Below are 16,242 nucleotides of genomic sequence, written 5' to 3' on the forward strand. Positions count from 1 at the left end.
GTTTTGTTGGTAGTGCAGTAGTAGCAACCTTTCTTGTTCTTCTTTACTTTTGCATGAAATAAGAACCCTGAGATTTAATTTTTTAAAAAATTCAAGCATTAAGAACTCATATTACTGTGAGATGAGTACCTCAGGTGAAGTCCATTTTCTGGCTCTGCCAAATTCATTCAGAAATGTTGGGAGTACTCTAATTGGTTTGAGAAAGTTGCAACCAAGGATTGCTTGTGCTTAAATCTGTTTTGAGAATTTTCAGTTGCTGATTCATAATAGCTTCAAAGAAAAGATCCAAGTAAATGAACCACATAATTAATAGATCTGCTTAACATTTCCTTTATCTTTAATGGAAGAAGGAACAACAAACAAGGCTATGAAACTACAGAATACTGACAGAAGAGAACAATATAGTACTTCAAAATGGTAGGGGATTAGGTCAGTTGCATCAAAACTGACCTTTTAGACAAGCTTTTAGGCGAGTTTTTCATCTGAATTCCAAATGAAACATATAAATAAAATTTACCCATTTTATACAAATGTAATCACTAGCATTCAATTTTTCAGAACACCAAAGGGAATAAAACATATTTCCACTCAAATCCTTTGGAATAATAGCCTAAACATTTTTGTGCCATTTTTTGATCTTCCATAATTTGATGGAAGTCCAAAGGAAAGAAGCTTCTGTCAGCTACTTTAGCAATTTATATGCAGGTCTGTTTTTCAAGCCTCATATTCTTTCAGGCTGTAGTTTTGGTTCTTTGAGAGCAGTTACTGTCTTTTGTTCTCCTTTTTCATGTTCACATAGCAGAATTAGGAAAGAAAAACTTCACTTCCTCAGCACACATGTGGTCTCCCTTTTAGAGGATGACAGTAGTCCCAGTCCTAACTTTGAGGATATATGTCATTTCAGGCACAGCATGTTAACAGAGGTGAGACCTGGAAAATTCCTCGGATGGAGGGTATTAGTACCATAGCAACGCTTTGGCAATATATGGATCTTAACTAAGAGTTACTAGCTTAACAGATGAGACTTAGAGGAAGACATAGTACAACATTTTGAGTCAGGATGAACTGTATTCCATATTGAAACACTACCACAACTTAGCCAAAAACTTACTTTACTGTCTTACAACAGTAGGGAAACAGTAAAATTTAGTATGGTTGCTCAAGGTATAAGCCTTTCAAATTAAAAGAATGAAGAGAGTGGAGGGGAAGACAAGCAGTGAAACAGTCATGATTATTGGTATTAATTATAGAAGTTGGATCATGTCTTCTTAACATTCTTGAGTGTGAGTACAGTAATGTCCTTTTATAAATTACAATTAGATCTTTGATTTATGCATTGCAATGTGGACTGTCTGATCATCTCGTTCTGAGAAATATAATAACCCCAATACAGTACAGACTAAAAGGCTAGAAGTTAAATGCTCTATTTTCTAAATACAACTGTAAATTAATATCAGACCAAAATTTGCCCAAGACAAATTGTTGCAATCCTTTTTAAGGATTGCCTTTGAAAAGATGATACGTCTGGTTTTAAATATCTGCTTATAAACAGTTTCTAAAGTTCTAAGCATTAGCCTGGCATGTAATCAATTTAAAAATTATGGTTTGCATCTTTGTGGTTTTTAACTATTACATGTATTTATACCCTAATTTGCAAGTCAGAGTTGGGCAAAAATTAGGCATTAAAATGAAAACTAAATAGCTTTAGGAATTTGTCTAATGATGAAGTGGCATTTTGGATTTCATGAGCTTTTCTGTGTTTTCTTTAAAGTTGCTGGGATTTCTTAATGTGAAATGCCCAGCTTTTCAGAGGATGCAAAAATTCCATTATGAGGCATTTTCTAAATGTTATTTTTCACTGATGTAAAACTACGAAGAAGAAACATTACTTAGGAATCATTACAGTGTCAGCTAAATAATACTTTCAACAATGACTACATAAATATTTAGTTTCCAAAAATGGAAAATGTGGGTGTAAATTAAATGTAAATCTTAACAAAGGCCTTCACTGCATTTCCTGGCTTAATTTGGATAACTGATCTTAAGTGAATATAGTTTCTGAGGTGTAAGTTACTAGGCTGAGGCTTTAGAAACTGAATACCCTACACTGAAGTAAATGCCCCTAAGAATAAATCCCAAAATTTCTTTGTGGTTTGGCTGTGTAATGGTAGCTATTCCCAAGACAGGCTCTGCTTCCTTATAGTATGCTAGATCAACCACAATCTGCAGAATAAACCACAAAAAACCACACATGTGCAGCTGTAAGCTTTTGACATGAGAACCAGCATTACTGCCCTGTTCCCAGGGCATGGTACAGTCAGAAGTCCTGCAGGTAAGAAAAGCATCAGGAAATCCTGCTCTGCAGATGATCTCTGCTAGTTATATTTTGAATGGAAACTAGGAGTTGGTTTGTTGGAGTAGCTAATCTTGTGGTTAGCAAGCTGTATTTATGTGGTCTGCATTTATATCCCCACACTGCTGGTTCGATTGTGATCTGATGATGGCTGTAAAGTGATCTTGACAGCTGCGCCCTTTGTGTTTGTAAGTCATCTAGAATGCTGAAGTGCCACCAAGATGAAAAGAGCCTAAGTAGTAATATAACGTGCTATCTACTCTCCCAATAATATTTTGTGTGTCTGTCTTCTGTTAAAGGTCTTGCTGACTTCAGCAGCCCTTAGGCGAGATTGTACTATATCAGGATCTTGCACAAAATGTTTTACAAGAAAAAAAAAAAACAACAACAACAACAAAAAAAAACCCAAAAAACAAAAAACCTTCATCAACCCTGAATTCTTAACATACTGGCATTATTTTCCCCACATTATCGGTTGAGTAATTGACTTATAGGGACGTTGTGTGACTCACACTAATTTAGCCAGGGAATTCTGTAGCAAAGCCACAAGGAAAACATGCATTGTAGAAGTCTTTAGTGATGAGTATCTTATCCAGTCAGACAGCTCTATATCTTTGTTTTATTATTTCACATTGTTACTATTTTTCTTAACACTGTACTGAGTTGAAAACATTTTAGCAAGTATTTATCCTGATAAACTTGTTAGAATCTTCAGTGACTTTAGATTCATCTATCTCTGTCTGCAATATTCAGTGAAGTTCTTGGATTAATAAAGCAAAGTTCTGATAAACGCCTCTTAGAATGGAATTGTACCAGTCTCCTAAATACATCTTGGAAATGATGAAGGAAGTGAGCGATTAGATTTTGAGTTATATATAATGATGAGGTAGGTATGGACACTGCCATCAACTGTATCATATCTTCTCAGGTTGGCTAGTAAGTCTCTATCAATACTGACAAGCCTCTATCAATACCTCTGAACTGCTCTGAAAATAATTAGATCTAAGAACTGAGCCAAAGTAAACATAGCTGAACATGCCTTTATAAAAACTATTTGAATATTCCTTTCTGTCTGCTGCTTTTTATTTTCCTCATCTGCAACTAGAAACATACATACATATTGCTTCTTTATGAAAATATGTCTGTGCTAATTACCAGTCTGTACCATAGCCATTGTTGCTGTAGGTAGCTGATGTGGAAGATGTACCATAAAATAAGCTAAGGAAGAACTGAGACTAGAACAGTTCAAAAAGCAGTGGTATAATAAAGTTTTCGAAGACCTAAGTTACAAATGAGCTTCTTCTAACTTGCACATGTGTTGCAATAGATTTAAGTCCCCAAACTTGATTAACTGAGTAACTAAGGCTATCTACTGCTAAATTATTTGTTTGATATATAACAGTATTGTTCAATTAACGGGAACATAACAAATCTGGCTGTCTTCATGAGTAGCTATACATGTTACGATAATACGTATAGATAAAGGCTATACACCCTTCATCTTTCCAGGAAAAGTAAAAATTCTGACCGGAACAGGATTCTGCTAAGACAGCACTGCATACTGCAGCATTTTCTCTGATGATGTACATGTTCCCCAATGAAAGCAGCTAATAGAGATGAGCTATTGGAGTGACTATTGCCAGATGAGCGCTTGTGTGGTGGGTTGACCCTGGCTGGACACCAGGTGCCCACCAAAGCTGCTCTATCATTCCTTTCCTCAGCTGGACAGGGGAGAGGAAATATAATGAAAGGCTCATGGGTCAAGATAAGGACAGGGAGAAATCACTCAGCAATTTCCATCACAGGCAAAACAGACTTGACTTGGGGAAACTACCAATCAAATAATAGCATAATGAGAAATAAAACCAAATCTTAAAACACCTTTCCCTCACCTCTCCCTTCTTCTTGGGTTCAACTTTACTCCTGATTTTCTTTACCTCCTCCCCGACCAGTGGCACAAGGGGATAGGGAATGGGGGCTGCAGTCAGTCCATCACATCTTGTTTCTGCTGCTCCTTCCTCCTCAGGGGGAGGACTCCTCACACTCTTCTCCTGCTCCAGCGTGGGTCCCTCCCACGGGGTGCCATCCTTCAGGAACAGATGGCTCCAGCATGGGTTCCCTACAGGGTCACAAGTCCTGCCAGCAAACCTGCTCCAGCCTGGGCTCCTCTCTCTGCAGGGCCACAGGTCCTGCCAGGAGCCTGCTCCAGCGTGGGCTTCCCATGGGGTCACAGCCTCCTTTGGGCATCCACCTGCTCTGGTGTGGGGTCCTCCCTGGGCTGCAGGTGGAGATCTGCTCCACCGTGGACCTCCACGGACTGCAGGGGCACACCTGCCTCACCATGGTCTGCACCACGGACTGCAGGGGAATCTCTGCTCTGGCACCTGGGGCATCTCCTCCCCCTCCTTCTTACTGACCTTGGTGGCTGCAGAGTTGTGTCTCTCACATATTCTCACTCCTCTATCTGGCTTCAGTTGCTCTTGTGCAGCTTTTTTTTCCCCCCTTCTTAAATACATTATCACAGAGGTGCTACCATTGTTGCTGATGGGCTCAGCCTTGGCCAGTGGCAGGTCCATCTTGGAACCGGCTGGAACTGTCTCTGTCAGACATGGGGGAAGCTTCTAACACCTTCTCACAGAAGCCACCGCTGTAGCCTCCCCACTACCAAAACCTTGCCATGCAAACCCAATATGACTTGAAATTCACTCACCTGCCCCACAGGGCTGATGGAGGCTACAGAATAAGCGGCAAACAGCTCTTTTTCTCCTTCAGGCTGCATATACAGCAACCTAAGTTGATGCAAATGGTGTATTAGCTTACTCTGTGCTACACAGACAGGAAAATGAGTTCACTGTTCTATGAAATAACTTGCTTATAGCTAAGCCAATTTAAAAAGACATTGTTGAGAACAGCATGTTATATCCCAGTAACAGAAGAGAAAGGTTCTTATCTGCGAGTTTGTATATTTGGATTCTGTGGAATGTACATGGATCAATAATCTCAACGTGTGGATCTGCACATTTTGCACAGTGAAGTCAGTGGAATTTTTCCCATTAGAGGGATAATACATAGGTATATCTGTGTTCCTTATTCTTTAAAGCATTGACACACTGTGGAAGGAATAGAGTGCAAAATAATGTGGAGTGTTTTATAATGAAGTTCTGGAAATCCATGGTACTCTCCAGACTCAATCTTACGGGCAAAACTGGAAGCAGTTGACTGAAGAGGACCACGAAGGACTGGAAAAAACTTCAGTTTGAAGAGAAATCAAAAATGATCAAGATTAATTATTTGACGAGAGATGACAAACAGAAGCAACTATGAAATTTCATGAAGAACCTAGACAATTAACTCCTCTTACCGGCCTTGAAACAGAAAACCAGAGGATAGCCAATTAAAACAGGATGAGAATTTAAATGAAAATTGTATCAGGATCTTCCTCCAAGGTAGTGTTTTTGACATCAAGAACTTACCAAGATTTGAAATACAGAAATAAATGTGATTGAATATTCATGCCTGTAGTAGCTGGTAAGGCATGGATTTCGTATAAACTTCCCTGCTTTCATGTAACCCTTGAAAGCAGCGTAGAGTTCCATAGGGGTTTGTTTTTCACACATCTCCCAGCTGTATAGAGTATCCTGTACTTTCCTCATACATATCTGATACCATCTGATTCTGTAGACAGCATGTTGCACTAGATAAACAGGCCAAACACAGGACAGACCTACTAGTTTTATTCTTTTTTTCATACAGAAAAGCTTATTGTTTTTCTAAGTGCAAAGTTTCAATAATAAAAATTCATGAGGCAGATCAAAAATATGAAATAGAGTATATCTCATCTGCTTTCTACCACTTCTTTAGATTTGATTCCTAAAGTTTATTCCAATTTGTTAATCTGTTTGGTTTAGTTTTCAAATGATGTAGAAGGTATTTTTTGATTCTAAAATCCAAGTAATCTTGTAAACCAAAATTTTCCTAATATGTGACTTCAAGTTGGATGAAAGACATGGTCTAAAACAATATTGTATGCTTCTCCTTTTCTGGTAGCATCAGTAAAAGTTAAGGTGTCCCAGTTTAACTTTGTAGAAGGCATACATAATGCAGTCCTAAAATATCCTTTGAACTACGGAAGATACAGATCGGGAGCTTTGCTATCCTACAAGATTAATGTTTAAGGAAAAACGGTTCATGAAAATCTTCTATACCTTTTCTGCCCCCAAGAAAAACACACCGAACAGATTACAGTAACTGCATTACATGCACTTACATGCACTTCCTCACAAAGTACTGTGTGTCTACAGATCTAAAGAAAAGGGAAAATGCCCTATGGAGAGGAATTTGGTGAAAGCCTTCAAATGGTTGACAGCCCAACAATGAAGCTTATGTGTAGCCAGCTGTGTGTTCTCCGTATGGTTACAGCAGTACTGATCGAGAGGGAAGACTGTTAACGGTTTAGGCCCTGTGTCTGATTGATCTTAAAATAATTGTAATCTTTGTATGCATTCAGTTCTAAGTATTATTTTTCTCTAATTTTTACCTCTCCCAAGTTACAGTGAGCAGAGCTGTTATTAAGCTAATTGACTTGCAGCAAGGGAGAAATTATCTCCTTTAGCACTGAAAATGAGAGGATTTATATGAGCATCAGCAGAACCTACTATATGTTAATGTGACCCTGAACAAGATGAATAGTTAGGCTTTGGGACTACAGAGGAAAATGCAAAACCAAAGGCATTCAGGCTCAAATCTTCCCTTTCTGTCTGTCCTGCTTTATACAGCCTCATATTTAATGGTACCAAGTGTGAGAAGCAGGAAAGATGACAAATGTGTCGAGAAGCCCACTGATATGCAGGCACCTCCCTGAGGTCTGGTGTGTGGAGTTTGTTGTTGGCATCCCACGGTAGCGCCACTGGAAGCGTAGCCCGGCCTCTCCCATGGGCTGGTTCAATTCGGCAGGCTTGCCCCACTTCATGGGTGAGTGAGAAATGCAAGAGTTTCATCTCTTCCCTGTCCTGTTCCCATTTTAGGAACTCTTGGGAGCTCCAACAATAGTTTGGGGAGTTGCCATGAATTGGGACAGGGGGGAAGTCAGTTTTGCCCAGCATTTTGATTGCAAAATACAAGTATTCCTTGCCTTCCTATCTGTTCTTCAAAATCCCCCATAAAAGCCAGACAGAGTCTGGTATTTTGTGGGTGGAATAGACAAAATATAAAAAATCCTAAATGAACAGGCAACAGGGAAAGGCTGCAGAACAGACAGGATTAGCTATCTCATTAGAGGTGCATTGAAGTTGTGGGCAGTAAGAAAACTTTACCCTTCTGGGATTCTTCAAAATTTTCAAATGGAAAGCCTTGTACAAGTCGTATACAGCTATTAGTGAAGCAAGTCTTTTGGACGTTACTGCCAGTTGGGAAGTTGAGTCACAAGGGTAATGAGCAGTTTACAGAGAAAGGCAAAAAATGTTTGTGCAACAGCTGAAAATAAACTCAGCTTTCCTGACTGTCAGATTAATAATTCAGAACTACACCAATTATGTCATTTTGTTTGATTTTATGAATCTTCCCTGGCTCCATATATTTGTAGTTGAGACACAGCTAAGTAAATCAAATTCAACTAGTTGGCTTGTTGTCTTTGCAAGTGAGCAGATTCATGGCAGCTGTGAAGCCAGCAGAACAGCCTCAGAGCAAAAAAAGGGAGTTAGAAGCTGGAATCTCTCTGTAGTGGAATTGAACACAGCTTTTCTGGTAGTGTACAGGTCTAAAAGGAATATTTTTCAACTATTAAAAATACATATTCAAGTCTAGACTGCAATCTAATTCATTATTCTATCACTTTGTTAGTCTAATAGAGCAAAACCAGCTGTTGCTGAGTCTCTGAATACCTGAAACAAAACTGTTCTGAGTGACGTGGAGACAGTATCAGAACTGCAAACAGTGTGTACAATGCCAAATTAATTGGAATATAGGTGTTCTGAGAGTTAGACATACTCTTGTGGCCTGTAAACATTTGTTCAGTAGCTAAAATATCAGCAATATACTAAATTGGTAATGCATCTGCTTCTAGTGCCTAGGAGAGATCACATAATTAATTGTCAATCATAATTTAACTTCATTTTAAAGTGGTGTGCTTAACTTCATTGAGTTGGGAGGCCTCAATGCTGCCTTTTAATGTTGTTGCACAGATTGGAGGGTGACATAGTGCCCATGAAAAAAGTACCTTGGTGACTGGTTTAATAGTATGAATTTAGTCAAGTTGGATTGCCTGCAATAGATTTATATATGGTAAAAAACCAAAATATGTGTCCAGTCCATAAGAAATGGTTATTACTGATTTTTTTTTTTTATACCAGCTCTTCTAGTTCCAGATTTAAAACGCCAGAATGATAATAAATCTGTTCAACAACATCAGTGTCACTGCAAGTCTTAGTCCTCCCTTGGCTTCCCTGATGCTTGCCAAAGATGCTTGCCAACCTCTGAAAAGGCAGTCTTCTCTCTGCTCTTGGGTTACAGCACAATCCTGACAGCCTAGTGCAGTGGTCTCCAAAGAGGTGTGCGCAAGATGATCCAGTTGGGTGTAGGAAGAAAATATTGGAACTTCAGTGTTAGAAGTATATAATTTATAAATAAATATACGTACATTGGGGGTGCGTGCTCAAAAAATTTTTACTGATAGGCGTGCATGGTCAAAAAAGTTTGGAGACCACTGGCTTGGTGGACTACTGTTCTACAGGCTTTTTACTGTTGTTTTGTGCTTAATTTATTTCACTCTGCTGTAGACATTGCCACTTCTTTCCTTTCCTGCATTATTACTGTAACTGAAACCAAATTGAAAAGTCCTCCTGCTGCGGTGCACCATTACGGAGGTATAAACAGAAAAGGAGTATGAAGAAGAATAATAGTGAGGTGTAAGTGCAACCTATTCATCTGCAAAATGTTTGTGTAAAATGGAGTTTGAATGTGAAGCAAGGTACATTTTGCTTGTCAGGGTATATGGAGGGGAGAGGGAATATTTGCAGGTTGCCCAGCACAAAAATATCAACTCTGCTGCTTTCCATCAGAGTAGCTAGTCTTGCTCACCATAAATATTTTCTGGGTAACTAGTTGCATTTTTTCGTTTTGTGTAAGTTGTTTGTCAAATATCTATTGTTTTCTCTGTTCTTGATACATAAATTAGATCATGCTGGTTCATCTTTTTCTGATTCGTATGATTTAATAGCAGCAACTCAATCTCAGTCTCAACTCTATAATTTGTTGACCTAGAAGCTATTGCCTCTAATTGGGAAACGTAGTAAGGAAATATGCAGCACAGAATGAAAGATAAAAGCTGTTTCTCCTGAGTGCTTGTCATTTGCCTGCATCTCTGCAGTACTAGTCAGAATCCCAAATAAAATCAGGGCTTGGGAAGAAGAGCAGAACAGAAGTAGCCTTCTGCCCTTTCGTTCTGGTGAAGGAGGAGTGCAGAAATGCTGAGGAGAAGCTGAAAGGAGCAGGTCATGCAGCTGCCTATAAGGCTCTGTGAGAAGGCAGAGTAAAGCACCTTTGCTACTCTGATCCAAAGACGGGTGGAAGCAAGAAAGGAGCAGCTGCCCAGAGGCCAGATTTAGTCCCAAACCATCATTTTAAAAATCGTCTGCATTGCATTTCAGTCCCCTCATGAAAGATATTAAATCCTGTGGAGAGTGTGCATTGAAGTGCAACCAAGATGATAGTTTGTTTATGAGGAACAGCTTAAAAGGGTGATCCTTCCTGCACTGAGATAAAGAAAATGCGGAGATGCCCTGAAAGAAGTTATTTTAGAAGAGGGCTGGAAATAATAAAATCAAATAAGCTCTTTTTAACTGAAAGGGAGGCTAAAATGCTTGTTAAATATAAATCCATTCATAGCTGCTTCCCTTTTGAAGAAGGAATAAAGAAATATATGAAGCTCTGTTTATATTTTACAGCGTTTCCCCAAGGTGAAAGGTTATTGAACAAATCGTGTTATTTACAAGATCTAGGCTTCTGAGATGCCCACAAAGGATTCCTTTTATATCTCCTGATCTGTGTTTTTAAGAGAATAAATCTTTAATAGCATAGTGTGTGCTAACTATTAGTTGGTGCCGAAAGAGTAATCATTCTCATTAGTTAGAACTTGTTTGAATGAAGCAGAACGTGGTATGATAGAGCAAAACAAAGCATCATAACTCAGTAGGTAAGGCAAAAAAGTAATGATGTTTTGTCTTTGTGTGAAACTGCACACCTGCAAAGGGAGAGGTAATGATACGGAGTTTCCACCCTTCTGCACAGCTTGGTGGGAAAGCAGGGAAGTGGGTAGCAGCACACCATCCCCTGCAGCTGGGCCAGCGCCAAGGTGAAATCCCTCAAAATTGCACTTGGATATCATTTTCTCCTTGTAGTCAGGGAAACCGGAGGATCAGCTTATACATCTCTCCCAGTGCCGTGGCTGCGTAGCTGTTGTCGACAAACTCGCAGGAGTGAGCGGCTGGCAGGTTGGCATCACATACTGTGAGCCACCTCTCCTCAAGATCCCTAGCGTACAAAGTGGGCCAAGATCCTTCTCGGAGAAACGTGAATGCAGCCGTTGCAGCATCACGTTCCTGTTGGTTATACAAGCTGCCATCTTAGTCTGCATAGACCTTTTGCAGCTGAAAACAAAAGTAGTTCTCAGGTCAGATCAGGTGAATTAGGCCCTGGATCAGCAATACTTCATTGTTCATACTATGAAGCACAGGATTGTAGCTTGATGATTTTACACAGGTAGTGGTAGTGATTTTACTACGAATTTGTACAGTGTCAACAGGAGGGGAAAAACTTTCATTCAGATTTTCCTGGAAGATAGTCTCAGCTGATCTGTAATATTTTTGATGCCATATAGAAATAAAGGAGACCTTTTCTACAATGTAAAGTTGTATGTTAGAGTCTGCATTTGATGACGCTAAATAACAATTTGATTACACTTCTTTACAAGATTTAGTAATTTACATTTTAAACAAGCATTTATCATCTTTCTTTTTGTCGTAAATAATTAACCATAAAGTATTTGACATAAAAAAATAACTAAAATGAGAGCTAAGGTCTCTGCTATATTTTTCCCCTTCATTGACACAGTTTCATATGATGGAAATTATTTATGATAATACGTCTGATCAATTTTTCAGCCTTCACTCAGACATTCTTAAAATTACAGTGATACTCTCTTCAGGGAAAGAATAATACATATTTTCCCTCAACTAGCAATCTTTTCAAGTTCTCTTTTTCTTCCAGTGCAGTGCTGTGGTTGTTGGCATGTAAGGAGTTACCAGGAGGTCAACTGACATTATAAATGTCAGAGGTCAACCCACATGTAGGAAAGAAAGAGGCTGTCAAGAAAACAAGTTAACCTTTTTTATGGAAACCCTCTGATTGTATCTTTGTTCAGAATAACATAGTCCTATGGCTGGTCTGTTCCTGCTTTGAGAACTGAAATAAAAATGGAAACTTGAAAAGGTTATACATTTGACAAAATGCTTTTTATTGGTTGCCTAGAAGGGGGGTGGGGGGGTGGGGAGGGGGTGTTTTTTTCAGTCTCACTCCTATCTGAAAAGAAAGATTGTATCCTAATGATTTATCAGTGTATATCTTCTAATTTTACTTGAGTCAGACAAACTGAAGCCCTCAGCTTACTTCATAAGCCAAGAGGTGTCACCAAATGACACTATTACATAAACACATTTTCTGTGTCCATTCACTACAAGTAGTCTGTAGTGTTACAGTTAGGCATTCAAAAATAGACGTTCAGTAGCTTTGGATGTTCTATATCAAAGGAAGCCAGTGGTTTAAATACTCTGAAACAAAAGAATACAGCTGTAGATTCCAGTTTTTCATTCTTTTTTTTTTTTCTTTTTTAAATTGAAGGATGGCATTCCTTTACAAAATACTAACTTCAGTTCCTGAACTAATTTCAGAATTATGGCCATGATAAGCCTTTTTTATTTTAAAGTGGCTTACATCAAGTTTTACTTTAAATAGAAATTGCCCATTCATGACATTAGCAGATTTATTTCTAAAAAGAGTCATGTTTCTAATTTTTTAATGGAAATTAGTCTGGAGAATTTATCTTGGGAGAGTTATCCTATTTCAAAAAAAAATTTGAAAAAAAAATCACTGCTAGAGAGGCAAGGGTTTGCAGATTTTAGTGTATGAACAAACTGTTTCATCAGTGAAAAATTACTTTAAAAATGGATCATTTTGCAAAACAGAGATTTCAGTCTTCAGCCCTTCCTCCGTCCCTGAGAAACCATCCTTGCCGACTGTGTATTCCTGCTCTGCTCAGCAGCATGGCTTACGTGCATCCAAATATGCCCTTCCTCTGAGAAACCTTCAAGGCAGGCATTTCTTCCATTGGGAGTGTGAGGGTGCAGTTGGAGCAAGGGACATAGCAGGAGGAGAGTAGCAATTTCATAGTAAGTGCTAGAAGAACAAAATATAAGCAGCCTTATAATTAATGGATATTGAGCTGTTCGGTTTGGGGTTTTTTTATTTAGGAGTATTTTATGCATAATTATTTGAAAGTACTCAACCGGGTTTCAGATTTTTTTTGTTTGTTTCTGCGTATGATTCAACTGTCTGCACAGTGTTTGCAGAATAGCTTTATAGAGATGATCTACTTATCCTAATAAAACTTATTGGATCAATAAGATTTAAATTGGAGCAGTAGAGGTCAGCTATCCTCTTGGTCTCTGACTTCTTTACTCTTCCACAAAAACAGAGTTAACATTTTTGATATTGCATTTGTATTCCCCTTGAAGTAAAATTCTGGGTATTGTTTTTGCTGCATTCTCCATTAAGTAAATTTACATGAAGACTATATAAATGTTGTACAACACCAGGGTAGGATTGTGTATCCTAGTTCACACAGAGCTCATGGTACCTATTCCACAGTTTTGTTCATTGGTTGCATTGAGTTGACTTGAGAAGGAGGATGTAATTCAATGAAGACCAAGGACAGTAAGATCAACACGAATGTAATCAAAGTCTTGCAGCTCTAAATAAGAGCAAAATGTAAATTAAATTTATATTATCTGTGGTTACACTGCCATCTAGTGATATGAAGAGTCAATGTCTGCTTTCTTTATTTTGTTTTCTGAAGATCAGCATCTTCATGACACATTTGTCTAATTATGGAAATGACCGCCTGGGGTTATACACCTTTGTGAATCTGGCCAACTTCGTTCATACCTGGACAAACCTGAAACTGCAAACTCTTCCTCCAGTTCAGCTGGCTCACAAGTATTTTGAACTATTCCCTGAGCAAAAGGACCCACTCTGGCAGGTAAGCAAGCTCGCTGATGAAGAGATCAGAAAAAAATCGTCTTGATGGTGTTTTTTGTGAAGTTCTTTGTTTCAGTTTCTTGAGGAGAAAAGCAATAATACTTTTAGATTTACTGCCTGGTTCCATAAAACAGCTTACTGAAGCTTCAGTGTACATGATTGTTTTCCCCATCGCTTAAATCTCCATAGAAAGGTTGTGAAATTAATATGTGTTAAGATGTGTAATTAAAATTATCTTTAATTAATTTTATTTGTGATTTTACTTGCTCTAAAATGTGGGAAGTGCAGGAGAGGCATGTTGTGGGGTTTTTTTTCCTCGTTTTGGAACTAATAGAAGTGAAGCATTTGACAGAGAGATGTATATGCATATTTTAGCAATTGGCCATTAAAGACATGAACTCTTCTCCAAGTATGTGAAGAGGACATCGAAAAAGAGAAAAGAACATTAAGACCATGGATACCTTAATGCTAAAACTGACTAGCCAAGTAGAAATAGATAGATGGATTAGAAGGTTATTCACAAAAGGCTGAGAAATGCCCAAGCAAGAAGTTTACCAGCACTTAATACACTGATGTTATCAGCTCTGCCGCTTGATTATCCCACACTGGTAAGTGAGCAAATTGAAAATACCAGGACTGGGAAGACCTGCTAAGGCTGAAGCCTGCACTGACCTTGCAGTTGACACGTCTTCAGCCTATCACCCAGCACTAAGAGCACAGCCCCTAAAGGGAAGCCCTGCATCAAGTGGTGAACACAGTCATTTTGCACATGCTGGGTGACGGTTCAGCCGATTCAGTGGAATGTCTGAGTGCTGTAGGCACATGTGTCCCGACAGTGATAATATGTATCCCAAATATCATCCCGTTGAGGTGACTTGGTAGAAATATTCTAAGGACCAAACTTCACTAAATCAAACATAAAAATGTATTTAAGCTTGCTTACTCAAGTGTTTCCTAGCACTGGATACTGAACTGCCAACTTAAAATCTGTGTATGAGATTGCAAATTTGCACATAAATATACATCGTGAAATTCATGCTGTTATTGAATAAAACTTTGAACTAGGGGAAAAAATGTTAATTTTGCATAATGTTAAGAGAGAATTAATTTAAAAAATGGGAATTAGCCTGTAGTCAAATGACTTGAAAAGTTAGAATTACTTAGAAAAAACATTTGTAAGTAACAGTGACTAACATACACTGAATGTGGTGTCTTTTGTCTATAGTGCACATGACTGACTACGGTTGCATTTTTTTAAGCCTAGAAGATTGGTAATTCCCTTCATCTCAGTGCAGTACTGCCAAGTAGCATTTCTAAAACAAATATAAACTGTTTCAGTTGTAAAGCAGCAGATGAAAAAACAAGATTTAATATTATGTACTAATTTGAATTGGAGTATCAAAATATGTATGTGTGAATTGAAAGCCTCAAATTATAATGAATTTACTCTTCTAGTTTAAAAACTACAGCATGTGTAGGGTGGTAGCTGTTATGGTAATGAAAAAGAAAAAGTCGATACTTAGGTAACTCATTAGCAATTTCAAGTCTTCCTAACTTGTATGTAATTGATCAAATGATTTTAAATCATTCCCACGTCTTAAGTATGTGGGATCAGATTTGTCTTTGGCATAATTTTGCTGAACATAATGACATTTTATAGGAGAAGTGATCTTGTCCCAGGGTCTGTTGGATAGCTGAGGCAACTATATGTATGTAGAATGAAAATGATGATTCTTTAACATGCTTGTCTCATCATAAACCCCCCAACACTTAAGAGATACACTTTCTGGCCTGGTTACACTGCAGATACCTTTCTGAACCACTGAAATAGTTCTTTAATGATAACATGGGTTTCTGTCATAAAGGAAAATAATATTTTCTGGTAAGAATATTTGTACATTGGAGAAAAATTGGTAATTTATATAAACATAATTTGAGAACCTTATCAGGTGTGATTACCAATTAAATTCTTAGTTGTTCTTCTCCTTTTTAGAATCCCTGTGATGACAAACGGCACAGAGATATCTGGTCTAAAGAAAAAACCTGTGATCGATTACCAAAATTCTTGGTTGTAGGACCCCAGAAAACTGGTGAGATTTTATTGTATTTCAACAAGATAGGGTATGAGTAAGTTCAAATAATTATACTGATTAATCACTTTTTGCTCAGACGGCTGTGCAGAGATCTTGATCATCTAATAGCATTTTTTTATTTTCAGATATCATCCAAATGTAGTTTAATAATGTAAATTACAACAATGGCCAGTACACATATTGAAAATGTAGGGTTCAGGCATGTGTGATTTTTTTGGCTTTATGTCAAAATGAGTAATACTTTGATAAAGAGATCAACAAGATAGACAAGATCTTGTCAAAGTGGAAGGAGGAAAGGACAGCCATTTTTCAAATGGTATAGATTCTTAATTGCAAGTTCTTGTCTATCCTGCAAGTGTCTTGTTTATAGAAACTTTTTATTTCATGGTATTTATTTCAAGTCAAGAAGTTCCTAATGGACAGTTTGAATTGCAAGGCTATAGTTTATAAATTAACGTAATGGTTAATTTTCTTCTCTGTAATCAGAAA

General features: G+C 38.0%; 1 protein-coding gene across 3 annotated transcripts in view; it reads left to right on the forward strand.

Moving 5' to 3' along the window:
- Positions 1–16,242, forward strand: part of LOC141942939 (bifunctional heparan sulfate N-deacetylase/N-sulfotransferase 3) — an 86,436-nt gene that overhangs the window by 41,364 nt on the left and 28,830 nt on the right. For all 3 annotated transcript variants that reach the window (XR_012628778.1, XM_074867209.1, XM_074867208.1), the window contains exons 7-8: positions 13,479–13,661; positions 15,654–15,750. Coding sequence is in view for 2 of the 3 variants with exons in the window: in XM_074867209.1 (XP_074723310.1) it covers positions 13,479–13,661; positions 15,654–15,750 (280 nt within the window). In the remaining variant the exon portion in view is untranslated. The remainder of the gene's footprint in view (positions 1–13,478; positions 13,662–15,653; positions 15,751–16,242) is intronic.

Source organism: Strix uralensis, chromosome 4 (genome assembly GCF_047716275.1).
Source record: "Strix uralensis isolate ZFMK-TIS-50842 chromosome 4, bStrUra1, whole genome shotgun sequence".
Lineage (NCBI taxonomy): Eukaryota > Metazoa > Chordata > Aves > Strigiformes > Strigidae > Strix > Strix uralensis.